At 36.6% G+C, this 25,502-nt stretch overlaps 1 protein-coding gene across 1 annotated transcript in view; it reads right to left on the bottom strand.

Moving 5' to 3' along the window:
- Nucleotides 1–24,853, bottom strand: part of LOC109427095 (protein takeout) — a 66,349-nt gene extending 41,496 nt beyond the window's left edge. The window contains exons 1-2 of the mRNA XM_029872100.2: nucleotides 24,696–24,853; nucleotides 9,028–9,319 (exon numbers count right to left, since the gene is read on the bottom strand). Of these exons, the coding sequence (XP_029727960.2) occupies nucleotides 9,028–9,112 (85 nt within the window). The 5' untranslated portion in view covers nucleotides 9,113–9,319; nucleotides 24,696–24,853. The remainder of the gene's footprint in view (nucleotides 1–9,027; nucleotides 9,320–24,695) is intronic.
- Nucleotides 24,854–25,502: the final 649 nt, after the last annotated feature.

Genomic DNA, 25,502 nt, shown 5'->3' with positions numbered 1-25,502 from the left:
GACTACCTGCGTCAGCACCACGCTAATGGTGAGTACAAAAAGCGAGATTTTTTCAACGTGTTGTACAAAATACAACAGCGCGATCGCTCGTGGGTTAACGAGATTTTTGGCCCTTTTTCATCTCGAGACCCACGCTTTATTTCCCTTCCGAAGGAAGAACTCATATTTTGCGAGTTTGTCGGGAGTGGGATTCGATCCCAACTCCTCATCGTGATAGTCACGTGCTTTAACCATCACACCAGATCCGCTCCACAGTCGGCAATGTTTTCTAGCTATTGTTGTTTTTTTTCATAATATTCTTCAAACATACAAGTTAAAATTGATATCAGAACTAAGTTCGAGTTTTTCGTGACTTGCTTTTTGAAATGAACATTTTGTTGTGGGGGAAGGGGGTTGTTTAACAAACTACGCCATTTATAGAGGAGCTATGCAAATTTGTGACGAGATGCTACTAGGGGGGAGTAGGGTATTAGAAATTTGATATAATTTAGTATTATAATGCAGTGACAACCCAATTTTGACCTTTCCTATTTAGTCTTCTTTCGAATTGTTGGCTTTTCAACCAGATTATTATTTTTTTTAACAAAAAATAATAAATAAAAAAATTAAGTGCTTATATCTCAGCTTTATTGTTTATTATTGTGTTGTTTTAAATCGCTTAAAAAAGCTACGTCATTTACGCCCCTGTTTTCAAAAATTGTATGTTCCATGTTAAAAAAAACATGGAATTCTTTTGACGATGAAATACCGGATCCTAATAAAACCAATAAAACCTGAAGGGTCAAAGAGGTGTTAAGATTGCGATATACCTACCGGTTTCGAGATATTGCCAAAAACTACTGAAAAATTGACAGACTGACCACTTCAAATCTTAATAAAAACCCATCCTCTTTTGCCCAATATCTCACAAACGAGTGGATTCTAAGCACACTTTTGGAACTTTCGGGTCCTAAAATTATCTATTTTATTAAAACCTGGTTTTGGCAAAATTTTCTTTGTGCTTCCGTTTTCCAAAGAAGAACATTTAACATTTGCATTTTTTGCAAAATAAGCGACGACCTAATACAGAGGCCAGCCCACTTTTTCAAAAAAAAAAAAAAAAAAAATCTCCGAGCTTATATTTCCGTGGCCACCCAGTCACTGATCAACATTTCAACTAACTGCACTGAAATTGATAAGTGTATCAAATCAATTCTGCGTTTCTAGACTATTTTCAAACTTAAAAAAAAAACATAACGAAACTTAAATCTTCGAGCATGAATCGAAGGATATACTTACAGGGGATAGACAAAATGATCGGGACAGGCAAAATTTTCACTTTTCAAAAAATGTTCAATTAGCTGTAACTTTTCGAAAAGTGCACCAAATATTTTCAAATTTTCACTGTAAGTTCCTCAACTAGTTGTGTATTAGTGGACAAAATTTGGAAAAGATCGGACAATTCTTCATGAAGTTATAAAGATTTTTGAAAAAGGTAAAATTATCCGATACCAAACTTTGAGCTGTTATATCTCCGGATTCAATGAACCGAATGCAATGAAATTTTGACCATTTATGACTTATATAATGAGCTATGAAAAACCATTGACATAACTTAATATTCTTAACACGGAAGAAAATTATAACGATTAGATTATTTTTCTAATAAAACACCAAATTATCCAAAACATCAACATCGTTTCAAAATTCAAGACGCAAATTATAGTTCATTTAGTTTCCCTCTAATTGACTTATATATAAATGCGTTTTGAAGGAAAGTAACAACATAACCGCCAATAAATAGATAAAGTAATGGGATGCATATTAAAAATAGACCAATTTACTAAAAAATCGTGAAAAAAATAAAATCGCTATAACTTTTTCGCTTGGTAAAAATTTCAAGTTAAGTCAAATGTTTTTCAGAGTTCATTATATAAGTCATGAATGGTCAAAATTTCATTGCAATCGGTTCGTTGAATCCGGAGATATAACAGCTCAAAGCTGGCTATCGGATAATTTTATCTTTTTCAAAAATCTTTATAACTTCGTGAAGAATCATCCGATATTTTCCAAATTTTGTCCACTGATACACAACTAGTTGAAGAACTTGCAGTAAAAATTTGAGAATATTTGATTCACTTTTTGAAAAGTTACAGCTAGTTGAACATTTTTTGGAAAGTGAAAATTTTGCCTGTCCCGATCATTTTGTCTATCCCCTGTATCTGCCACAAGTTTTCCTAACAAAGCATGATTTCCTTCGTAAAGGTAGCTTTTGGGATACCAATTCCTTTGGCTTTTGGGAAAGCCTAATCCGGAATTTAAGTATTTTTTGCTCAATTCGTACAGCATTAGCTCAAAGAAGTAAATAATTATAGCATTTTTTACTTTTACTTAGGGTTGGAACGTTATTTAAAAAATCGTCTTACTTTCGCAAAAATATGCTATATTCAAATAAAATTTATATGTTAACATCAATTTGTAACTCAAAGCTATGTTCAATAAGCATATCTCGAAAGAATAAAATAATTTTGTAAGCCATCTGCGTGCAAGGTGTTAACGGAAGGCGATTTTTTGAAAGTCAGTCTTTTTACCGAGTTTTAATATACATCCAAAAAAGTCTATATTTTTATGTAAAATCTGACACAATTGGCATATTCACACAATTGATTTACGTCAAAAATCTTTACAGTGAAACAGAACTGTACACGCGGTTGAAGAACGTGAATCCTATAGTGATTCGCTGATCAACTACCCCCCAGATTACGGCATTTGTAATCTTCCTCAGTGTTAGTTATCAGGGTGGCCACTCAATTTTAGTTTTGGAATTCCCGTCTTTTTCCCGGTTTTCCCGGTACAATTTTTCAACTTTTCCCGGTTTCTCGAAATGGACATTTTTGGAGTATGTAACACTCAACTCTCGTTTTACGTAAAAAATGGAAAAATGTAAAAAAAATCACTCAAAATTATGCATTTAACTAGTAAATACTAATACTTTTCCTCAATAAACCATATTTGAGAACGATTATAGTTTAAAATAATCAAACTGTTTTAGCACTGTCTTGCAACAACGTTCTAAATGATGATAAGAATAAAGATTTTTAAATCTTTTCTTCTACGTGAATTCTAACTTAAGCTTGTTTTTCACACAGCAATGAAGAAGTACTCTACCCTCTCGGTTTTTTTTAATGATCACCAACCAATGATTAAAAATATTCTCAGTCAATGATCGGTCACGCCACAAAAGCTCAGTGTATTTGGACGCAGCTCCATTTTCTCTAATTTCTCCCTAATGCTTTATCCTCGAAAGTTTAGTTGAAACCAATTATAATTCTGAACAAATAGGTATGTTTTACTAAATTGCAGAAATTTATTCTTATAACAAATTTTGCATCAATCAATTACATCAGATGTGGAGTAATTTGAGTAATATACAATCAAACGATTCGATTTTAGGATCTTACACTGTGACAGTGTGAGTTAAGTACTGTGCACGTACAAACTGTAGCTCCTTATACTAATACATATTAGTTTTCTGTTGGAAGTGTATGAAAGAAAAGTTTTTGGGAATACGGTCCTGTTGAAGATTAGGTGAATATTTTCGTGTCATCGTGAAGTGAACGTTGAACAGAAAAACCTGGCTGGTCCTTACGCTGCTTCTGAGTTATTTAAGAAGTTATACAGGGGGTGGCCAAAATGTTTGGGATAGGCAACTTTTTTTTTCTCTCACAAAAAAGTTCAACATGCTGTAACAATGCACCAAAAAACCTCAAATTCTGACTGTTTGTCGACTTATTACATATGCATCATTGGTACAAATTTGGGCTCGATTGATTAATCTTTCACGAAGTTAGAACCTTCCTGGCATAAAACCATTTTTTTAGAAAACTAATTTTTGAACTGTCATATCTCGGAAACCAGTAAACCGAATTGAATGATGTGGGGTTTTGGTGTATTCGGGTTCGTGAATAATTAAATAGCAATAACAAGGATTTTATGCTAAACTTCTATACTCAGATTTCCGATATAACTTCAGCTCCGATCGATGAGTGCTTCTTCCGATGACAACTCTTGTCTTCCAAGTGAAGTGTCTCCACGAGACCTACTATGATCGCCCTAGATATCACCACAAAAGACATTTTGAACGTTTATGAACATTTCCATTTTTTTGCAAATTAGGGGCTGTCCATTAATTACATAAGGGTTTATGGGGGGAGGGGGTGTTTGAGAAATCTTACGCGCCATACAAAAATGTTTGGGTTCTCATACAAAAAATCTTACAAGGGGGGGAGGGGGTATCAGAAAATCGCAAAAATTCCCTTACGTAATTAATGGACAGCCCCTTACCTTACTTTGAAATAGTTGTAAATTAATAGTGATTTTGTATTTTTTGATAAGGGCTCCACTATTTACACAAGTGGTTAGTAATTAACCCAAAACTAATGGGGTTACAATAATATTCTGAAAACTATTATATCTAATTCCGTTTGTCTTGAGTTCGTCAGAAATGTTAAATATTCTGATCGAAAGACACAATTCTTTCTCTTTAAATTCACTTTCAATATTTAACCCTTTACTGCCCTTGGTTGCTCTAGAGCATCATCGATGTTTGACGAACTCGAAACAAACGGAAATGAACAAATATGATTCAATAGTTTTTACAATACAATTGTAATCTCATTAGATAAACCCAACTATCAACACACGTTTCAATAGTAGAACTATTGATAAACAATCAAACAACTAATGATTTACAACTGTAAAACTTTTTCGTTGATTTCGAAAACTTTGGCCAATTTAGAATATATTTTGTTCGAGCACTTTTTTTCGAAAACGCTTTCTTGACATATAAATAGTCGTTCAAAATCGTGGAAAGTAAAGGGTTAAAACAATCCATTATTTCATGTTGAAACTATCAAAGAATTAATCCTTTATGAAATTGTTTATGTTTGAAATGATGCTGAAGTTCTAAATTTATTCACAAATTCGATAATGAACTAGCAAAATTTTGAAAAGCAAGATTGTACAGTATCTGAATCGATATCTGAATTTAGCTTGCTCATACAGATTATCGATGATTTGCATAAAATTCAAATATGCTTACCAAATTTCTCTCAACAATAATTTTCCCGGTAATCATCTCAAATTCCCGACTTTTTCCCGCTTTTTTCCCGGTCGTTCTGAATTCCCGTCTTTTTCCCGGTTTTCCCGTTTTTCCCGGTTCGGTGGCCACCCTGAGTTATATAAGTGGTGAACTGACACTGAGTAAGATTACAAGTGGTAGTCGAAATACGCGTATCTGTCAAAGCATAAGCATAACAGGGCGGAATTAAAAGGTAAACAATTGATTACACTCATTCGAAGAGGGTATTCTGCTCAGACGGTTCGAAAAGTCGGAACAAGAAACTTGCTGAGGTACTATGGATACAGCTGTTATTGTAACACATTTCAATAAATTTTACAGACATAGGTACGTTGTATCGTATCGTTTCGTGCTTAGACTTGATTATCCAGGGTATTTTATCGTTTTCCTATTTCCATGCAGAAATTTGATATAATTTAGTATTATAATGCAGTGACAACCCAATTTTGACCACCTTTCCTACTTAGTCTTCTTTCGAATTGTTGGCTTTTCAACCAGATTATTATTTTTTTTAACAAAAAATAATAAATAAAAAAATAAAGTGCTTATATCTCAGCTTTATTGTTTATTATTGTGTTGTGTTTTTTATTGTGGGCTTCGTGGCCGTGCGGAGTGTGGGTTCGATTCCCGCTCCAGTCGGGGAAAACTTTTCGTCGAACGGAAAATTCTCCACTGGGCCACTGGGTGTTATGTGTGTTGTCCGTTGTCTAATGCTAGTGCTTGTTCAGTGTGTACAACCTCTGCTTGAAGACGGTGTAGTGTCTTTTTTTATAATCAATATTTATATTGATCAACAGTTTCAATATTATTCATGCTACCTAAACCGTTTCCGTTTTCGTTTCCGAAAATTCCGTGAATTTCTGTCAAGTATTCACAAACAAAGGGCTCTTTTTGCACTTAAACACAATTTAACACCGTCAACATTTTTTCCCCTAAAACTGTAACTCAAAATATTTTAAATGATAAAAAGGAATTTAAAATCGGGCATCTGGTTCCAAACCTGAGTTTTTAATTTTTTGGTTTTGGAAAACTGTGATTTGTTGAATCACTCTCTCTTAAAATTGTCACCCTAATGACGAAATAAAAAAAAAATATGGGTCTAGTTGTTTTTGATGAACTACAAACCCACCAAGTTTCATGACATTCAGAGATCGATATAGTAGATTTTCTATGGAATGGCTGTACATGAAATTTTGCTTAACGTAATTTATGGACGTTCCCTTAGAAAACGACACATCTGGGAACATATTTTTTATATTTTTTGTTGTTCTATTAGCAGCATTTCAGAATTTTCCCAGAAGCTGTTTGGCCATTTCGGGTAAAATTGGTCACTTTTCACAGTTTTTGTCGAAGATTTTTTAGTAATACCGATATTACCGAATTATTAGTTTTGAAAATAAAAAAAAAATGCTTCAGAGCCAAATACATACATCCGAGGGTACATGTACGACACTTCTAATACGAAAGTTTATCAAAATCAAAGGGGTTTATCGAAATCGCTCAGCATTCAATTCGTAGTTGGAGAAAATCGTATGGAGAAACAAGTAACATATTGGCTATAGACTTGTTAACTCATTGTTCAATACATTTTTTAGGTGAGTAAGATTTTCAGAATATGAAACAAGAAAAGATCTAATATCTTGAAATGCATTACTAAATTTTGGGAAAAGCTCATGAAAAAAAAAACAAAAATGAATGTACGTTATTGCAAAGTTATTCGTGTTGATGTAGTAAAGGTTTGTGTGGATGATTGTCATGCTATATGCTCCACTACGACGGAAACTATCAACAACAAGATTAACAATATATTTAAGCTTTCTGCTGTAAAAACACTGACCTCGACCTTCACAAAAGCTGTGTTTTAGAGCCATCAGAAGCAAGTTTTGAGCAATTCTAAATAATTAACAAGATATAATAATATAACATAAATTATTGGTGACATAAAACAAAGTTTTGAACAAAACCATCAAAAGAGTTTTTATAGGTACAGTAAGAAACAGATGTCAGAAATTTGCTTACATTTTATGATCTCAAAAATGTAGAAATGTAATTTCTTATTTCGTGTACTTCACTGCTGCATAGAACATGATTATTAGAATCCCGATCCACAGAGTAACGGGTACAATTCACGTTTCCATTTATCTGCCGGTTGTCCATGCAGTTCAATATGTTCAAGCAGTCTGGTATCCTCCTTCGCCGGACAATCGTGTGGCACAAGAGTTCTCGAAATTTTTCCCAAAGTTGTGGAGTTATGAAAATATGGCCATGTCACTTGAACGCAGATCAATAACTTTACATTATCCAAATAACTCAAGTTATTTAGATCACTTTTGTTCAGGTGAAGAATTAAGAATATCTGTGAAGAATTAGCCTAAGTTAAAATTCACGAATAAAAAAAATAAGAATACATTTTATTAATTCTCGAGAAATGCCCTCCTGAGCATATACAGAGTGGGTTCTGTGGTAGTTTGGTGACAATAATCATAACTGAATGTTATGTGATTGAACTGAAGAAATGGGGTACTCTCCGGCTTGATAGATCGAATGATAATGATCTTCCCCAACGGCATGTCCTACTCAGTTATGATTATTGTCACCAAACTACCACAGGTTCTATTTTTCTTTTGAATTGTTTGAATTGAAACGTTTTTCTCTGTACGAAACACAAACCAATGCGACCAATATTTGACCTATTGTGGTATATCCCGTGTCCTTTGTATAGTGCATAAAGTATTCGGTTTTGTTATAGTAGTCATTTTAAACTTAATCACAAGAAAGTATTCTGATTGGCAGTTTCCGCTTTTTATGCACACTTTGTTACGGGTATAAACCTTCGTTACATAAATAAGACAGAATAATTGTTTTATGTTTTAGAAATTTAATGTTCGTTTGTTCTTAAATAGTGTTATATGTTTCAATTTGACTTGTAAATATTCCCCTACTTTTTGCTCATTTATAGTGCTCCGGTAAAATAGAGACTCATGAAATGCAATGCTATTTTGATTGCCAATTTTCTGGCCATTTCGGACAGCGGTGAAGCATTAGAGATGAAAACCTTCCTCTGACACGGACCTCAAGCTATAGAGCTCTAGTAATGAAATCCGAATCGAGATGCCCAATTAGGATTAGTTTTCCTAGACAAAAACAAACTATGAATCCGGCCACAGATGCTGCAAACTATAAGGTGAATCGCCATATAAAACACATGTCCAGGATGACAGATCGACCTTAAACCTTTATAAAACCTCGTCATCCTGTGATCGGAAAGTGTTATTCAACTTGCGAAAATTTAAAGATTTATCAATGCTCATTCCGCTTATTCATAATTGATTTAGGTTTAAAATTATCGTTTCACGAAACCTTACCATGCTATGTAACTACAAATTATTAAGCTGTAGGGAATCGCGCTACTTGGGCGGTGGCTTCTATATTCGTCTGTTTTCCACTATAACTCAGTCAAATTTGAACCAATTGACACAACTTTTGGAATGTGGTGAGATAGGTATAGTATCTACCAGTGTACAACATTTCAAGTCAATTGCTTCAAAATTGACTGAGTTAGAGTGGAAAACAGACGAATATAGAAGCCACCGCCCAAGTGGCGCGATACCCTATCTAAATCACTGCACAATCCGTTAAACCACTCTCAAAAACCGGTGATCACCAATGTGGTGGCCGCTACCTAAAGCAATCTGACATTTCCCATCTCATTACCAAGTTAAGAAGTGAGTGGCCACAATCTTTCCGAAGCCCCTCGTTTTCGAGTCTTTATGAGATCGTCCTTCAACAACGACGCAGTGGTGCAGTCAATTTTGCATACTCATTCGATTCAAAACAGGAAGGTCAGCGGAATTTAAAAATCGTAAAAAAATATCACAGAGGAAGGAAGAAAAAATGGAGGTACTTACGTCTTTCATACGCCGCCCAGGAGGTTCCGGCTAGAACGGCCAAGCAACCGATCAGGTTCCATATCGCTGCGGTTCGGTAATGCATGTCGAGGTGGTTTTGGTAGCACAATTTCAGGGCGAACTTTTAATCGGAGAGGATAGTCACGCGAACGCGATAGCTTCGTTTTTAACTGGTCGAATATTGGGATTCCGCGGGTGGTCGAGGTGATTGCTTCCAGTTGCCCGATGGCCAATTTTTCGTCGTCAGTAAAGCAGTTCGCTTTTCGTGGACCTGTTCCCCTTGTATTTGTTGCTGTGGAGTTGTAAATGGTGGGATTGGATTTGAATGTTACAATTTAAATGTTGTGATATTTGGCGGTCCTGCAACAGTCGATTGGAGTTTTGTTTATAAAGTAAGGTCAAACATATAAACCAAATTGAAATTCAGTTTATTACAAAATATGGATATTTTTTTATACAGAGAGTAGTAACAAATCTTTTTTGAATTATTTTGAAGACAACCCCGAAAAATTAAAGTGGGCTCTCGTAATCTGTTAGGGAATAGTAAACTACATTTGCTTTCAATATGCTATGGAGTTATATTGATGCGGAGATAATCTTCAATCTGACTGTACTTCTATTCTATATATTTAGACAAATTCCCCTCGCAACAGATTTGCTATCTGTAAACCCATGCACCCAATGTTTCCGCTTTTACCGGAAATCAATCGGTGAGTGGAATAATTTTTAACTTTATGCGTATCGGTGTCATTGCCCAATTCGAACTCCGTCGTTCCAATTCTAATTAAACATTGCCCCCTCGCAGAGAGGAGACATCATCGACTGTATCCAGCAAAGCGACGAACCTGATTGGAACGCCTTTGGGCAGTGTTCCGGTGTTAAAACCTGTCACCAGTTTTCGTTACGCAGTAGCTGCTGCAACAGCAGCAGCAGCAGCGTCTCGAGAATGATGTCAATGTTTTATTATTATAGCTACCGCGCGCCCGTGCCTTGTTTGGTATTCATATTTTTCTAAACTGATTGATTTACTACTTGATGATGGGTGTGAAACCGTTTGCCAAGTGTCGCGCAAAAAGTGGAACTTGCAATTTTCGTGCCCCGTCTTACATAATGGCTTGTCCCCAAGCACACACACAAGATGCATATTCAACTTTAATCACGCTTTTAAGCAGACACACCCCTCGTCGCGCTATGGATGGGAACCCCTTGCCACAAATGGAGTGATCTAGGGGGTGCGCAAAACACGCGAAACGTGCGAAATTGTGGCAAATTTTTACAATGTGCCAGTGTGTACAATAGGATCTGGTTTGGATAAAATAAGACAAAGAAACATTAAATATTGTACCTTTTGATTGCGTCTATCAAAAGTTTAGTTTGAGCTTCAGTGTGAGAACAGGTTATCCAATTCGAAAACAAAGCGATTACGGTACCGATTGGTTATTTTTTATATATACAGGGGATAGACAAAATGATCGGGACAGGCAAAATTTTCACTTTTCAAAAAATGTTCAACTAGCTGTAACTTTTCGAAAAGTGCATCAAATATTTTCAAATTTTTACTGTAAGTTCATCAGCTAGTTGTGTATTAGTGGTCAAAATTTGAAAAAAAAAAATTGGGCCGTTCTCCACGAAGTTATAAAGATTCTTGGAAAAGGTAAATTTATCCGATAGCCAACTTTGAGCTGTTATATCTTCGGATTCAATGAACCGAATGCAATGAAATTTTGACCATTTATGACTTATATAATGAGCTATGAAAAACCGTCGACTTAACTGAAAATTATTAACAGTGAAAAAAATTATAACGATTAGATTATTTATCTAATAAAACAGCAAATTATCAAAAACTTCAACATCGTTTCAAAATTCAAGATGCAAATCATAGTTCATTTAATTCCCCTCTAATTGACTTATATATAAATGTGTTTTGAAGGAAAGTAACAACATAGCCGCCTGTGGAGCGGACCTGGTTGGATGGTTAGAATAGTTGGATAGTATTACGCCGAGGACCTGGGATCGAATCCCACTCCCGACAAACTCACAAAATAAGAGTTCTTCCTTCGGAAGGGAAGTAAACCGTGGGTCCCGAGATGAACAAGCCTAGGGCTAAAAATCTCGTCAATAAAGATAAAAAAAAGAAAAAACATAACCGCCAACAAATTGAAAAAATAATGGAATACATATTAAAAATAGACCAATTTGCTAAAAAACCTGAAAAAATAAAATCGCTATAACTTTTTTTCGTGTTTAAAATTTCAAGTTAAGTCAAATCTCGCACTTAGTATCATACGGGCGTATCTACAATGATCGATTTCTCTTCATCGATTTTCTCTATGGTTAATAACTTAGCCGGCAAATCACTTTCGAATGTTTTTGTTGTTTTAGATGTTAGTCCTAGTCGTCCTTTACTGAAACACATCGAGAGAACATCAGAATATTGGTCGTATTTCCCGGAATAATCCGAAGAGAGAATCGATGAAGAGAAATCGATCATTGTAGATACGCCGGTATGATACTAAGCGCGAGAAATGTTTTTTAGAGTTCATTATATAAGTCTAGTCGATAAACTTAAAGTAAAAATTTGAGAATATTCGATGCACTTTTCAAAAAGTTACAGCTAGTTGAGCATTTTTTGAAAAGTGAAAATTGTGCCTGTCCTGATCATTTTGTCTATCCCCTGTACGTGCTCACTATACGCATAAAAACAAACTCTTGGCAGATTGATTGAGGAATTTACTACAAGATTTAAACGGTTAGGCATTAATGCGAAAAAAACGATGTTTTTTACATACCCGACGTTGCCACACTGGGTTTTTGTATAACTCCTACCCCAGTGTCGAAACGTCGGGCCATTGATAAACCTCGTTTTTGCGCATTAAAGACTGTGTAGCCGATTTACCTTGTATAAAATACAAAAGTTTAAAACAAAATATACAGCTCTTCAATTATTTCTTTTGAATATGGTGGAATTAGGAGCACTCTGCTCAACAGATAGAACAGAATAGGAAACTTATGTGAAACATTCTATTTTTTTAAATTCTTGAAGAGCTTTTAGTAGAGCTCCTCCGTAAAATTTCCAAATATGTTTTTCAGCATTTATTTATAAATCAAATAAGATGAACTCCTCTTAGATATGCCTGGAGTAGCAAAAACGGGAAATCCATCAGGAACATTTTCAAAAATTCTACCATAGTTGAGAAAAAAATCTGTAGAAGTCCTAGGGAACTTCTCTCCCTCCTATGTCACACTTTTAGTATGAGTCGTCACGTTCTGCAAAACCGATTTCCCCCTGCCCCTAAAAGCGTGACGTAATTTGTGCATGACCCCTCACGTGAACGGACACAGCAATAAAGGGCGAACACGATGAAATTGCCACACGGATCATATTGTATAACTTTTGATTGCTTTCGTCAAAATAGCTAATTTTTTTTACCATGAATAGTATATTATGTGTAGCTAATACCATAAAATTTTCATCAAAATCGGTTGAGTATTGGCGCATATATTGTCGATATCATAAAATGAGATTTTAGAAAATTTGTGCACCCATTTCAAAAAATTACTTAGGCTATAACTTTTTTGTTACCTCATCAAAACGTTTGAAAATTTCACTCGATATTCTTAACATAGTATCAATCAAGTGGTGAAATTTGATCGAAATCGGTTCAGTACTTTTCTAGTAAATATCCAATGCTCAAATCGCTTCAAGGTAAATTTTAGGTACTTTTTGACCATTTTTAGTTCCACGTGCACTATTTTGACTGTAGAACTCGTAACACTGTCTCAATTTTTATAAAACTTTGACAGTGTAAAATTGTTGTGTTAAACTGTTTACAGTGAAAATTTCAGTCATTTTTGTTGAGTACATTCAAAGTAAGAGCAGTTTGAATTTCACTATACCAAAAACCACATCTGCATATTGGCGAGTGTAGAATTAGCAACTAGTTAAAATACACAAAAATAAAAACAAAAAAAAAAACATCTGCTTATTGTGACATAGTGCGACATATATGGCTATAACTTTTTAACGGTATGATCAAATTGAATGGAATTTTGACAAACTACTTCTACATACATACTTTACGTACATAAAAATTTTCATTGAAAGCGGTTCAGTATTTTTGGCGCCAGCGTTGAAAGGGCAAAAAAGCGATATTTTCCAAAATGTTTGTTTGCACAAGATTCTCAAGTGGCAATTTCATTGTTTCAACGATATCTCCGCCAATACTCAACCGATTTTAATGAAAACTTTATGGTATTAGCTGCACATAATATACTATTCATGGTAAAAAAATAGCTATTTTGGCGAACGCAATGAAAAGTTATACAATATTTTCTGTGTGGCAATTTCATCGTGTTGGCCCTTTACATGTCAAGATTACTGTGCTAAGGATTCTTGACATAGGTCTTGACTAAAGTTATTATGAGTTCCATCATAAGTTAGTCACCAATCCCGTTTGTACTTCTTTCTTCAAGAACTGTTGTACCTAAAGGAATTTCGTTTATCATTTTCGCTTAAAACACAAACAAATTCTTTGTGGTTTCCCTTGAAAATTTTTCTATGGAATCGACTTACAATATTAGATACCTTCTTCTTATCGTAACGTCTCCACTGGAAAAAAAAACTTGCTTATCAACTTATGCCCGAGCAGAAGAAAATATGAACAGCATAATAAAATATGTTATTTTGGCTAATTAACTGAATAATGGAATCAGTAATTATTATGTTATTAGCATAACACATTATGATATAAACTTGCATGTCATAAGCGGCAAAATAACAAATATCATAACAAGAAATGTTCCTTGAAGACTAATTCAATAACATGTTTTGTTAGATCAAGTACAACTTAATAACAGGAAATTTAGGAACTTGTTATTGTTGTGTTATTGTTCATCACATTTTTGTCCCGAGCAGAAGAGAATACCAACAGCGTAATAACTGAGTAACGCAAAGAGTTATTTTCATGTTATTAGCATAACATACCATGTTATAAACTTGTCTGTCATAAGCGGCAAAATAACAAAAATCATAACAAAAAAATGTTCCTGGCAGACCAGTTAAATAACAGGTTTTGTTAGTTTCATAACAACTTAATAACAGTGAATTTATACAATGTTTCAATAACAAATTTTGAAATTAAAAAGTTATTGATAAAAATATGGATGCAAAATGGGTTATAATATCAGAATCATAACAAAGATTTATATCCTCGCAAGGTAGGTATGTTACCCCTAAGTTCGAGCCATTTCAGAGGAAAAAATGGATTTTTGTTGATTCCATTTTGAAAATAAAAGTAAAAAACAGTAATAAAATTTACCCAGGTAACAATTTGGTGCTTTACAAACGTCTCCCCAACAATTTTAAATCAGCTTTCGTTTGAACAAAAGTTGAGCACAAGAGGTACAACCCTTTATTCAGCTCCTAAACATCTAATTTTGGTGATTTTATTCAACCTTTATCTGATTTGAGGTTCATTGGAAGGCTGATTTAAGGCTTAATATGCGCTTAATCAGTAATCAATTAAATTGTTTAATTGTGTTCAAATATAATAAAAATACTTTTAAGAGCCTATTTTTATCATTAGCTGCGTCTATTTTCAGAAGAGATGTTTGGGAATGTATAAATTAATCTGTAGGAAAACTGGGAATTGAACTCGGACCTCCTGATTTATAGTCACTCACCTTAGCAATGGTGCAGTGGACCTTGTGTTTCTCCGAGACAATCAGCTGCCCTTCTTTAGTCTCACTTGAGGCTAAATAAGGGCGGGATTATGAAGATGTTGTTAATTAGTTTAAATTTTCACCTATATGGTTTCGCATTATGCGATTTACACAGTGTATTCTGTGTATCCTCGCCTTTGGCGTTTTCCAATCGATACCGATTTGGTTTTATTGTTGCTGTTCTTTGTTGTGCTGTTGTTGCGAAGAGTTCAATCTTACCTAGTTTGGGTAGTGGCTACGGTTAGGATAGCTCAGATCAATCTTCAGCATAAAAGAACAGCAACGATCAATCTTTGCAGACTTATGCAAAATGGTACAGCCCAAGTGGCCTTGGTACAAGAACCTTACTTTCGTAAGGGAAATTTCTATCTAGGAAACCTTGTGAACCCGGTGTTTGCCACTTTCAGTAAACATGAAATGGCAAACTCGCGTGTCATGCCTCGAGCCTGTGTGCTTGTCAACAACGCAATTGTTGCTACACTCATCTCTGAACTAACCACCAGAGATGTATGTGCTATCACAATTGATGTATCTGTTAGAAACCTCAACAGGAAATACGTCTATTGTTCTGTGTATTTACCGCATGATGAACCATCCCCTACGGATGCTTTCAAACAAGTCATCGCATACTGCACTTCAAAAGGCCTTCCGCTAATTGTTGGCAGTGATGCTAATGCTCACCATATCATCTGGGGCAGCTCAGACATTAACTTGAGAGGTTCCAGTTTGATGGAGTACTTAAGTAGTACAGATCTTGCATTACTTAACATAGGCAACCGCCCAACCTTCATGGTATCTGCTAGAGAGGAAGTGTTAGATATAACGCTTTACTCTAGCAGAATTAGTCACGAGCTGACCAATTGGCATGTGTCAGATGAAGAATCTTTATCTGACCATCGCTATATCTTTTTTGAACATTTAAATGTTACTTCGCAAACATTGCGTTTCAGGAATCCTCGGTCAACAAACTGGGATCTTTATACTGATTTGGTTGCAGCCAAATTTCATGGATATTCACCATCCATTGACACTCCAAGTGATTTAGATGATGCCGTTGATACTACAACGACCTTCATCTTGGAAGCTTTTGAAGAAGCATGCCCTCTACGGTCTGTGAAGATCACAAGAGGAACCCCTTGGTGGAACTCTGATTTGGCGAAACTCAGGAAACAATGTAGAAAGAGTTGGAACAGACGACGTTCGGCTGGTTCGGAGGCTTTCAGGTCGGCTCGCAAGGCCTACAGGAAAGCTCTCCGGTCTGCTGAACGATCCGGCTGGAAAAACCTTTGTACAAATGTTTCCAGCTTGAGTGAAGTCAGTCGGTTAAACAAAATCCTTGCGAAATCTAAGGATTTCCGGGTGAACGAACTTCGTTTGCCAAATGGCGATCTAACTTCCTCTGATGAGGAAGTTTTGGAATGCTTATTCAGCACACACTTCCCTGGATGTGTGGATATTACATCTTCGGATGATCCTGATGTCTTTTCTTGTAGTTATGATTCTTTAGCTTCGGCTCGGAGGATTGTAACTATAGAATCGATTGAGTGGGCTCTTAATAGCTTTGCTCCTTTCAAATCTCCTGGAGCAGATGGGATTTATCCTATTTTGCTTCAGAAGGGATTTGATTATTTCAAACATGTTTTGAAAAAACTACTTGTTTGCAGTTTTGCTACAGGGTATATTCCCAAATCCTGGAGGGATATTACTGTAAAGTTTATTCCGAAAGTGGGTCGTGCGTCGTATGAAGAAGCAAAGAGTTTCAGACCTATCAGTTTGACCTCTTTTCTTCTGAAATGCTTAGAACGCATTGTGGATCATCACATCCGTGATGTTCATCTGGCCAACGTGCCTCTTCATGTGAACCAACATGCCTACCAATCTGGTAAGTCCACTGTGACTCTTTTACACAAGGTTGTTTACGATATCGAGAAAGCATTCGCTCAAAAGCAATCTTGTTTGGGTGTTTTCTTAGATATCGAGGGTGCCTTTGACAACGTGCCTTTCGATGCCATATTGGAAGCCGCACGGAGTCATGGTATATCTCCAATGATTTCCAATTGAATTCACCAAATGCTCAAAAACCGATATCTCTTCTCGACATTGCGTCTAGCAGGGATTAGGAAATTGAGTGTTTGTGGATGCCCCCAAGGGGGAGTCTTATCACCGCTTTTGTGGAATCTCTTAGCAGATACGCTATTGAGGCAACTCAATAATAGCGGTTTTCCTACTTATGGTTTTGCCGACGACTACCTAACATTGTTAGTTGGTATGTGCATCAGCACCCTTTTCGACCTGATGCAAAACGCCCTTCAGGTAGTTGAGGGTTGGTGTCGCCAATATGGCCTTTCGGTTAATCCGAGTAAAACATCTATTGTTTTTTTTACGGAAAGGCGAAACCGTAATGGCGTTCGACCTTTGCGTCTCTTTGATTCTGAAATCGATGTGACTGAACAGGTAAAGTACGTTGGAGTCATTCTTGATTCCAAGCTTTCCTGGACACCTCACATTGAGTTCAGAATCAAGAAAGCTTGTATGGCCTTCGGGCAATGCCGGCGTACTTTTGGTACAACTTGGGGTCTAAAACCCAAGTATATCAAATGGATTTACACAACTGTGGTTCGGCCAATATTGGCTTATGGATGTCTTGTGTGGTGGCAAAAGGGTGAAGTGAGAACGGTCCAATCAAAATTAGGCCATCTCCAAAGGATGTGCTTAATGGCGATGTCTGGAGCGTTCTCTTCAACTCCTACGGCAGCGCTAGAAGTTCTCTTTGACGTTGCCCCACTACACATTCATCTCAAACAAGAAGCCCTTTCTTGCACTTACCGGTTACGGGTACTCGGACTACTACAGGAAACTCCTGTGAACCGCACATCAACACACACCTCGTTGTTTCCACTTTTGGTGAATTGGGACAAAATTGTCCTTGCTCCAAGTGATCTTACAATTGCTTGTAATTTTCCATATAGGGCATTTTCCACGAAATTCCCTTCCCGGGAAGAGTGGACATCTGGTTATCTGGAAAGAAGTATTTCAGACGGCATCGTATGTTACACTGACGGCTCCCTTCTCGAAGGTCGAGCAGGTGCTGGTGTTTATTCTCGTGAGCTAAGGCTGTATCAGTCTTATTCACTTGGTAGACACTGCACCGTTTTTCAGGCCGAAATCTTTGCTCTTATGTGCGGAGTGCAATCAGCACTTCAGCAGCACGTAATGGGCAAAGTAATATACTTCTGTTCAGATAGCCAGGCTGCTATTAAAGCACTTGCTTCGGCCAACTCCAGGTCGAAGATAGTTATCGCTTGTCGAACTCAAATCGAGGAGCTGAATTCAGCAAACGCTGTTCACCTTCTATGGGTACCTGGTCATTCTTCCATCGCTGGAAATGAATTGGCTGATGAGCTAGCTCGCTCTGGAGCATCACATGACTTCATTGGCCCTGAGCCAGCTATTCCGATATCGAAGTGTTGGATTAAGCTTCAGATTCACACCTGGGCTGTCACTCAACACAGACAATATTGGAATAGTTTGGAGTCATGTCGTCAAACCAAATTGTATAGTGCTGAGCCATCTCTACGGGTGGCGAAGTATCTAACTAATCTGTCTAAGCAGAATTGCAGCATGCTGGTCAAAGCATTGACTGGCCACTGCCGACTCAGCTAGCTGATTCATTTGCCTGTGATAGCTGTGAATCCGATTATGGAACTTCGTATCATTTGATATGTAACTGTCCAGTTTTCGCGCAACTGCGTTTCCGAGTATTCGGTAAACACTTATTAAGTGAAACTGACTTCAGAAACCTGAATCTTCAGGATATTCTGTTGTTCTTAACCCGCTGTGGTAAAGAGCTATAGGCTCTCTTTCGCTTTATGCGTAATTACAGTGCCCTTTTCAGGGCGCTGTTTGAACCCATTGTGGTACGCTTGTGCGTTAGTACCCTCTTCCAGGGTATTTTTCCTATTTCCCTACCTGTCCCTATCCCCATCCAAATCCTTTTTCCTTCCTTTTCCCTCAGGTAGATGATGAAATAGGCTGTTATTTTGGCGATGGCACAAATGTCCCAAATGGAGGATAACGTGCCGGCCTTCTGATACCTGATAGCACCTACACCACACACAATTGTATACATTTTCTCGAAAACAAGAGCGTTACTTGTTGTGTCTGAATAGTCAAGAACATAAGTTGAACTAAGTCTATATTGAGGCTGAAGAAGCGATGTGGACTTCACGAAAACATGCTTGGGTCAGCTGTCAAAAATTATTTGATTGAAGGTTGAATAACAGATGATTAATACTGCATGTTGGTGTATGTTTTAAAGCTGGTTACCCAGATGAATTATATTCTATTCAACTTGATATTGAACCATCTATGTATTGCTGATTAAAGAGATTGAACAAGCCATACTCCAGACCAATATTCAGCTGTCTTTGTTTTCAGCCATTGACACCATTAACCAGCTATTGTTCAGCTAATACTCTCACTGTTCAGCATTCATTGTTACTACGGTAAGGCTGCCACGGAATTTCACAAAAAAATGTCATGAAATTTTTCATTTTCCACCACTTTCCGTATAATTTTCGGTCTGTTTACATCACCAATCCATAATGGTGATTAGTTATGGAAAAAAAATGATGTCGTCGATAAACATTTATTTCCCGGGACATAGAAATGAGCTAATAACAAAATGACATTTTTATGACATTTTCCAACCCTGGCCGGGGATAACAGCAGCGACCGATAAAAAAATCTCACAGAAAAATCAATGAGACAGTTGTTCGGTTGCTGGGAAAATTCAATTTTTTTTCTTAATTTACGTCAGAACATACTTGGAAGAATTGAGAATCAGAAGACACAGAATAATTTGCAAATTCAGAGATGAAATTTTGAAAAAAGTTATTTCAAGCTGGTTTAAATACTGCTGCAATGACAGATGAAAAATGGAAAATATGTAACAGTTTTTAACTCAACTTTGTTTTTGGATAATTTGTTTGTGCCAAACAAGCATGAGAAGAAGTCACTAAACAACTTTAAAGCCCTCGAAAGTTGAAGCCCTACACAGTTTTTTTTTGTTTTTATTAACGTGTATTTTAACATGAGCTAATTCTCAACTACCCTTAAAAGTTGTTTTTGTATCAATAAAAAAGACTACTGAAAAACTTTTACTATTATTTCTTCATTACAGAGATTTTCAGCCACCGACTCATTATTCTTTCAATGCTAAGTTTTATGTATTAAATAAATCTTGTGCAGTTTAGAAGTGAACTTATTTCTATTTTCAACATTCAAATTCGTTTTATTTGCTTACGATTGGCAGTCATTTACTTAGTATCAATGACTGTCCAAAACTAGAGAGGCTGTCTCATTAGACTTTACAAACATTTTGAACGAACTCGTCGAAGTCGGCTACGTCTGTCAAATAGTTATATTTTTCGAATTTAAAAACTGTCAATTAAACAATTCCGAATACTTCTCCATTGGCGTTTCCAAAAGAAATCTTTATCGAACGGTTGGTATGATTACAAAGCGTGGTGGTCGCGGGTCTTTCAGAAGTTATTTCTCTAGAATTGTCACCATGCAGTCTTACATATGTTCATAAATACTTCCATGGATATCTAGAAAATAATCCTGATATTACAGAATTTCTTCCATGAGACTCCTGTCAGTATTCTGCAACAATTTTTCTAATGTTCATTAGTATAGGATATATTTAGGCGCTGTACGATTGTTTTCTCTTAAGTAGTGTTCTAAGTGACAAAAGATCTGTAAAATAGGCCAAGCGATTAAGAATGAAAATAAAATAAAGAAGTCAATCATGTATGCAATTGGAAAATATGCTGTAAATTCCATCAAACATACATCTATAAAACACCTTCGAGTCAAGTCATTTTTTCTCGATTCTTCAATGTCGTGATTGAGTTAAGTGGAACATATATTGGCTCCATCCTTCTTAGGAAAATAAAAAAATAAGAATCTTAGATTTGACATAGTATTAAGACGACTATGAACATTTGAGTATGTTTGCTAAATATGTATTATATGACAAATCATATACACAATATTTAGAAAAAAAAATAGTTACTTAAATCAGTTCTAATATAATGTCCAGGTTCGACACACATTGTGTAATGAAGAACACTGAATAATGTCATAATTTAAGCCAGGACATTTTATGAAAAGATACGTAGAATCAATTGATGAAAAAAAAATAAAAAAAGAGGTTATTGGTGTAAACATTATTGACGGATCACTTAGTGAAATTTCACCAGTGCCTACCAAAACATTCTTGGCAAATTCGTTGGCGAAATTTTATAGTAGATCAATAACAGAATGCACAGGAAGATTGAGCGTGAAAGATTTTTGGAAACAATTTATAGGGAATCTTTGGAGAAGTCTTCAGGAAGCCAGACAGTCAAAATGTCTTGAGAGAAGCCTCAGATGAAACCGAAACATATTTTTGAGAAAGTGGTTTGCCTAAAGTTTTGGAAAGGGTACATCATTTAATAGGAAATTCTTCCGAAAATCAAAAGGTTTCTATCAGAGACATACAAGATCTGCTCCAGGAGTCCAGATGCTTTTGAAGATTCCCTGGAATTCGTCCGACAGTTTTTTTAACTGATAATTTAACTAGAAGCTTACAAATCCTCCAAAATTTCTTTATTATTGTTTAACCAGGAACTTCACCAGTAATTCATGCAAATTCGAAGGTGTATGAAAGATGAAATAGTGAAAATTGGAGTGCACATGGTAAGGCCTCGGAGTCATTTTGGCTTTCCATTTCACAGAATCGTTAACCTGTTCTGTGGCTTAGTTGGTTAAAGCGCCGGTCTGGCGAAGTCATGGGTTCAAATCCCGCTAGAACGCATTTTTTTTCCACAATATGCCAATTAATCAACATTCTGTGTCATCTGATTTAATGTTTTTTCAAGTATGTTCTGACGTACCAGTAAAGGACAACATAGACGTGTGCATTTATGGGAATGTTTCACCATAGTGGGATTCTCCCAGCAATATATTCCGTTTTTTGAGTATTTTTTCAGTGGTTAAAAAAAATTCTACACTGCAGCAGCATTTATTCATTTTTTTCACTAGAAAAGCGGTTACTCGGGGAATCTCTCAATATATTCTACCAAATGCTTTCAACGAATTATTTTTGAAACATCAATATTTTTTTAGATTTTTCACCACTTCAAAAAAGTATGAATTTTTTCTGGCATTACTCCAAGTATTTCTCCGAGCAATTCATTCGAGGAATCGGTCAGAGGTATTATCAAAATTTCATCAGAATTTTCCAGGGACTTTGCAGAAAAAACTTCCAAAGGCTTCACCAAGAGTTCTCTGAGTGATTTTACCAGGACTTCGTCCTGAAATTTCCTGGTTTCATTATAAAAAGTTCTCTATTTTTTTATTATGGGCTAATGATTTAAAACAAAATTCCAAAAATTTAAAAGCAGCTTACAACATATAACACTACTTCTAAAATTAATTTCAGATGGCGGAATCTGGAATACGTCCAGAAATGCAGAAAGGTTCAAGCACAATTTCTATAAAACATATGGAACTAGTTGATTTTTTAATAAAGATTTTTATATTTTTTTCTTAAATTTTCCAAAAAAAATATCAGAAATGTGGTGGAAAGATATTCAAAGCATATCTCACACGCTTTTGGAAACTGCGCTGTCAAATGAACTTTCAAAAAACCTATTTTGATGAAACTTGTTTCAAAACAAATAAACAACATGAAGAGTTACAAGTACATAAACAACAACTGCTATAAGTAGGAAAGTCATACGCTAATAACCCCTGGCGACTATCACAAAATCCTGAGGTTTTCCCGTTAGTTTCAAATTCCCGCTTTTTTTTCGGGTTTCCTGAAATTTCCGAGTAAGTGACAACCACAGCAAAAACTTATAACTAGTAGAAATTTGCTGAGGAGTATCGATAAAATAACGAGTTATATCACACTAAAATGTAATATTTTGTCTAAAAAAACTATGACAACTTGTAAGCGTCTCCAGCATAAAATAATTCTCAAAGCATGAACATTGTGATTTCCCTTATATTCAGCTCAGCTTTCTCTGGACCTGGTGTGATGGTTAAAACACGTGACGAAAACGCCGAGGACCTGGGATCGATACTATTTTACCCGACGTTTCGACCCTTTGTTTGGGTCTTCTTCAGGGAGGTTATAGGGATACCGTTACGTTTGTATCGCCGGTTGCTTTGCATAGGGCTGTCGGGTTTGGTGAATTTAAGCTTGTGTTAACTATTTGTGGGTAGATGGGTGTAGTATACAATAATTTGTTTTACCACTGCGCTGAACACTAACATGGCGTCTAAACACTGAATACTAAAAATATTAAAAAGTGCTTGAAATTGAACTTTTTCCTCAGCTTCCTATTAGAATTCCAGTTGAGGAAATCCAGTTGCAATGAATCAGGTCTTGTGTAGAATATTTCTATTGCACATTTCAAATTGTTAATAAATAATGCAGACAATTTGGGCAAGAGCCCCTCGTGAATCACTGACTGGAATATTTGGAAATTTGGACCTTTTTGAGTGTCAATAAAAGCGCACATTTGATTTGAAACTGATTTTAAACCTCTTTGAAAGAAGTAATATTTTGTATTCAACTCTGTAAAGTATATAAAAGCCAAACATGTTCAGAAGCAGTTATGGAAGACAGCCTTGCTGAAAGGGAATCATTTTCCAAATATACCATGAGAACCTCTTCAAATGAGCAGATAGAGTACTAGTTTGTTCGACTTTTTTTATTACTAGATTGACTTTTATTTAGTAAAAACACTAAGATACATGACTTTGACTCATAGCCAGTATATGTGGAAGCCAACACAAGGTTAATTTATCTACTATTTGGAACAAATAAACGAAACTGACGTTTATAGAGCCTGATATTGTAAGTATGTATGTTGTATTGGTTTCAATCAAATTGGTGCAAATATTGCAAAAACTTTACACTATCGGACAAATTTTTAGCTTCTCTTCAGAAAAAAAGAAGAAAGATCAATTATTGTTTTCTAATACACTAAGTTGTTGAAAATATTGAAACCCCATTCGCGAAAAAGTATGCAAAAAATCAGGCCTGGTAAATTTTAAGTTATTTTTCATTACTCCCGACTGCTGCTGCCATGCAATGTGACCGTGAAAATAAAATTATTAAAGACGAAGCACGGCATGGGATATTGAGTCGCGACGATTGTTCTTCCACCAGCCAGCGCAGCGTTTCCTTCAAACACGGCACGCAGAGATCCATCTCTTCTTCATCAACACCATCAATTGCAGTTTGTCCATCCGTACGTTCGTTCGTATCCCCCAAATTAGCGGTCCGTTCGGAGTTTATTTTCCGCACACTCCGCGCCTGCATCACAATCTTTCTTCACAACTGCTCGAGTCACACTTTCGGTTTCAGTTTCAATGGGGTATTGACTAACGGCTATCGTTTCAAAACATTTTTTGCGATCCTCTTCACTTGCACTTGCACAGTTCTTACTAAGAGTGTCACTCGACGCACTTTTCTACGATCATCCACTTTGTGTTCCAACGGATAATGCACATCACATCTCCAGATTCTATCCAACCCGTCAACGCAAACTTTTCGTCGTATTGCACCGAGGCTCACACGCTCACGCGAAGGACGTCCTTCGTTGGAACTCCACCTTATTTCTGCTGATTTAGTGTTATTTTCTTGCTTTTTTTTTGCTTCAGAGGATATCATCTCGTTCAGTACCACCACGCCGCCGCCGCCGTCGTTCAAGCGCACAACACTCGGCAACACCGTCAGGGTTTACAAGTTTTTTTTTATATTTCTCGAATTCCGATCCACCACCGATATGGACACTCTCGCAAGCGGTGGTAAGCCTTCACGATTCCAAAAACAAAAAAAAATCGCCACACAACTCTGGAAAAAATCGAATCAACAAACTCACTCGCAGCAGCAGCACTCTTTTCGGTAGCACCTTTGGACAACAAATAAAGAAGAAATTATGAATGCTCGACACTTTTATATAGATTTTCTCGGAGCGACAGGTCGATCCGCGCACACTGACTGTCGTGTAGTGTAGAACAGCAACAGAGCATTCGCTAAGTGGCGGCTGCTGCGGTGGCGGAGCGCGGTGACGAAGACTCAGCCAGCAGTCAACAGCAATGCACACATGCACTACGGTGCGCGCCCGAGCGGTTTGATCAACCGATTTTCGGATTCGGCGGCGGCGGCGTCCGGTTGCGTCGGAGTTTGAGCGTTCTCTCGTTGGGTTGCTAGAAAAAGCTCCGCTGAGTAGATGGGGTTGTTCCTACGTTCCAACCATTACATGTTCTCTCGCGCGGTTCGCATTGATTGGGGTAGTATACCGGATCGGTTGTGATGTTTAGTATACTTCGATACGACAGTGGCGTATCAGCAAACTTGGCTCGATGGGCTGGTGATCATTTAAAGTGTAGAATCATGCCATGAATCCGATATTTCCATGAAGTAACAGTAAAAGCTGCCTCCTTAGCGACCATGACCAAGTACAGAAATTTGGGACTAATAACTGACCTCAAGGCAATATTAACGCAATACAGTTTTTTGTCCAACATTTCATTTAAGGTTTTTGCAACATGCAACATCGTATCCTTCCGACAAGGTTCTCCTGTACACCGCCAAGGATCGTCCTTAACTCGCGTCGCTCGAAAACTACCGATTGCTTGCAGGTCCTCCTCGAGCATGGTCCATGTCTCGTGTCTGTAGAGGACCA

The sequence above is a fragment of the Aedes albopictus genome, chromosome 3, assembly GCF_035046485.1.
Source record: "Aedes albopictus strain Foshan chromosome 3, AalbF5, whole genome shotgun sequence".
In the NCBI taxonomy this organism is placed as follows: domain Eukaryota; kingdom Metazoa; phylum Arthropoda; class Insecta; order Diptera; family Culicidae; genus Aedes; species Aedes albopictus.
The sequence above is the reverse complement of the archived record's forward strand: the minus strand, read 5'-3'. Positions and strand labels throughout refer to the sequence as shown.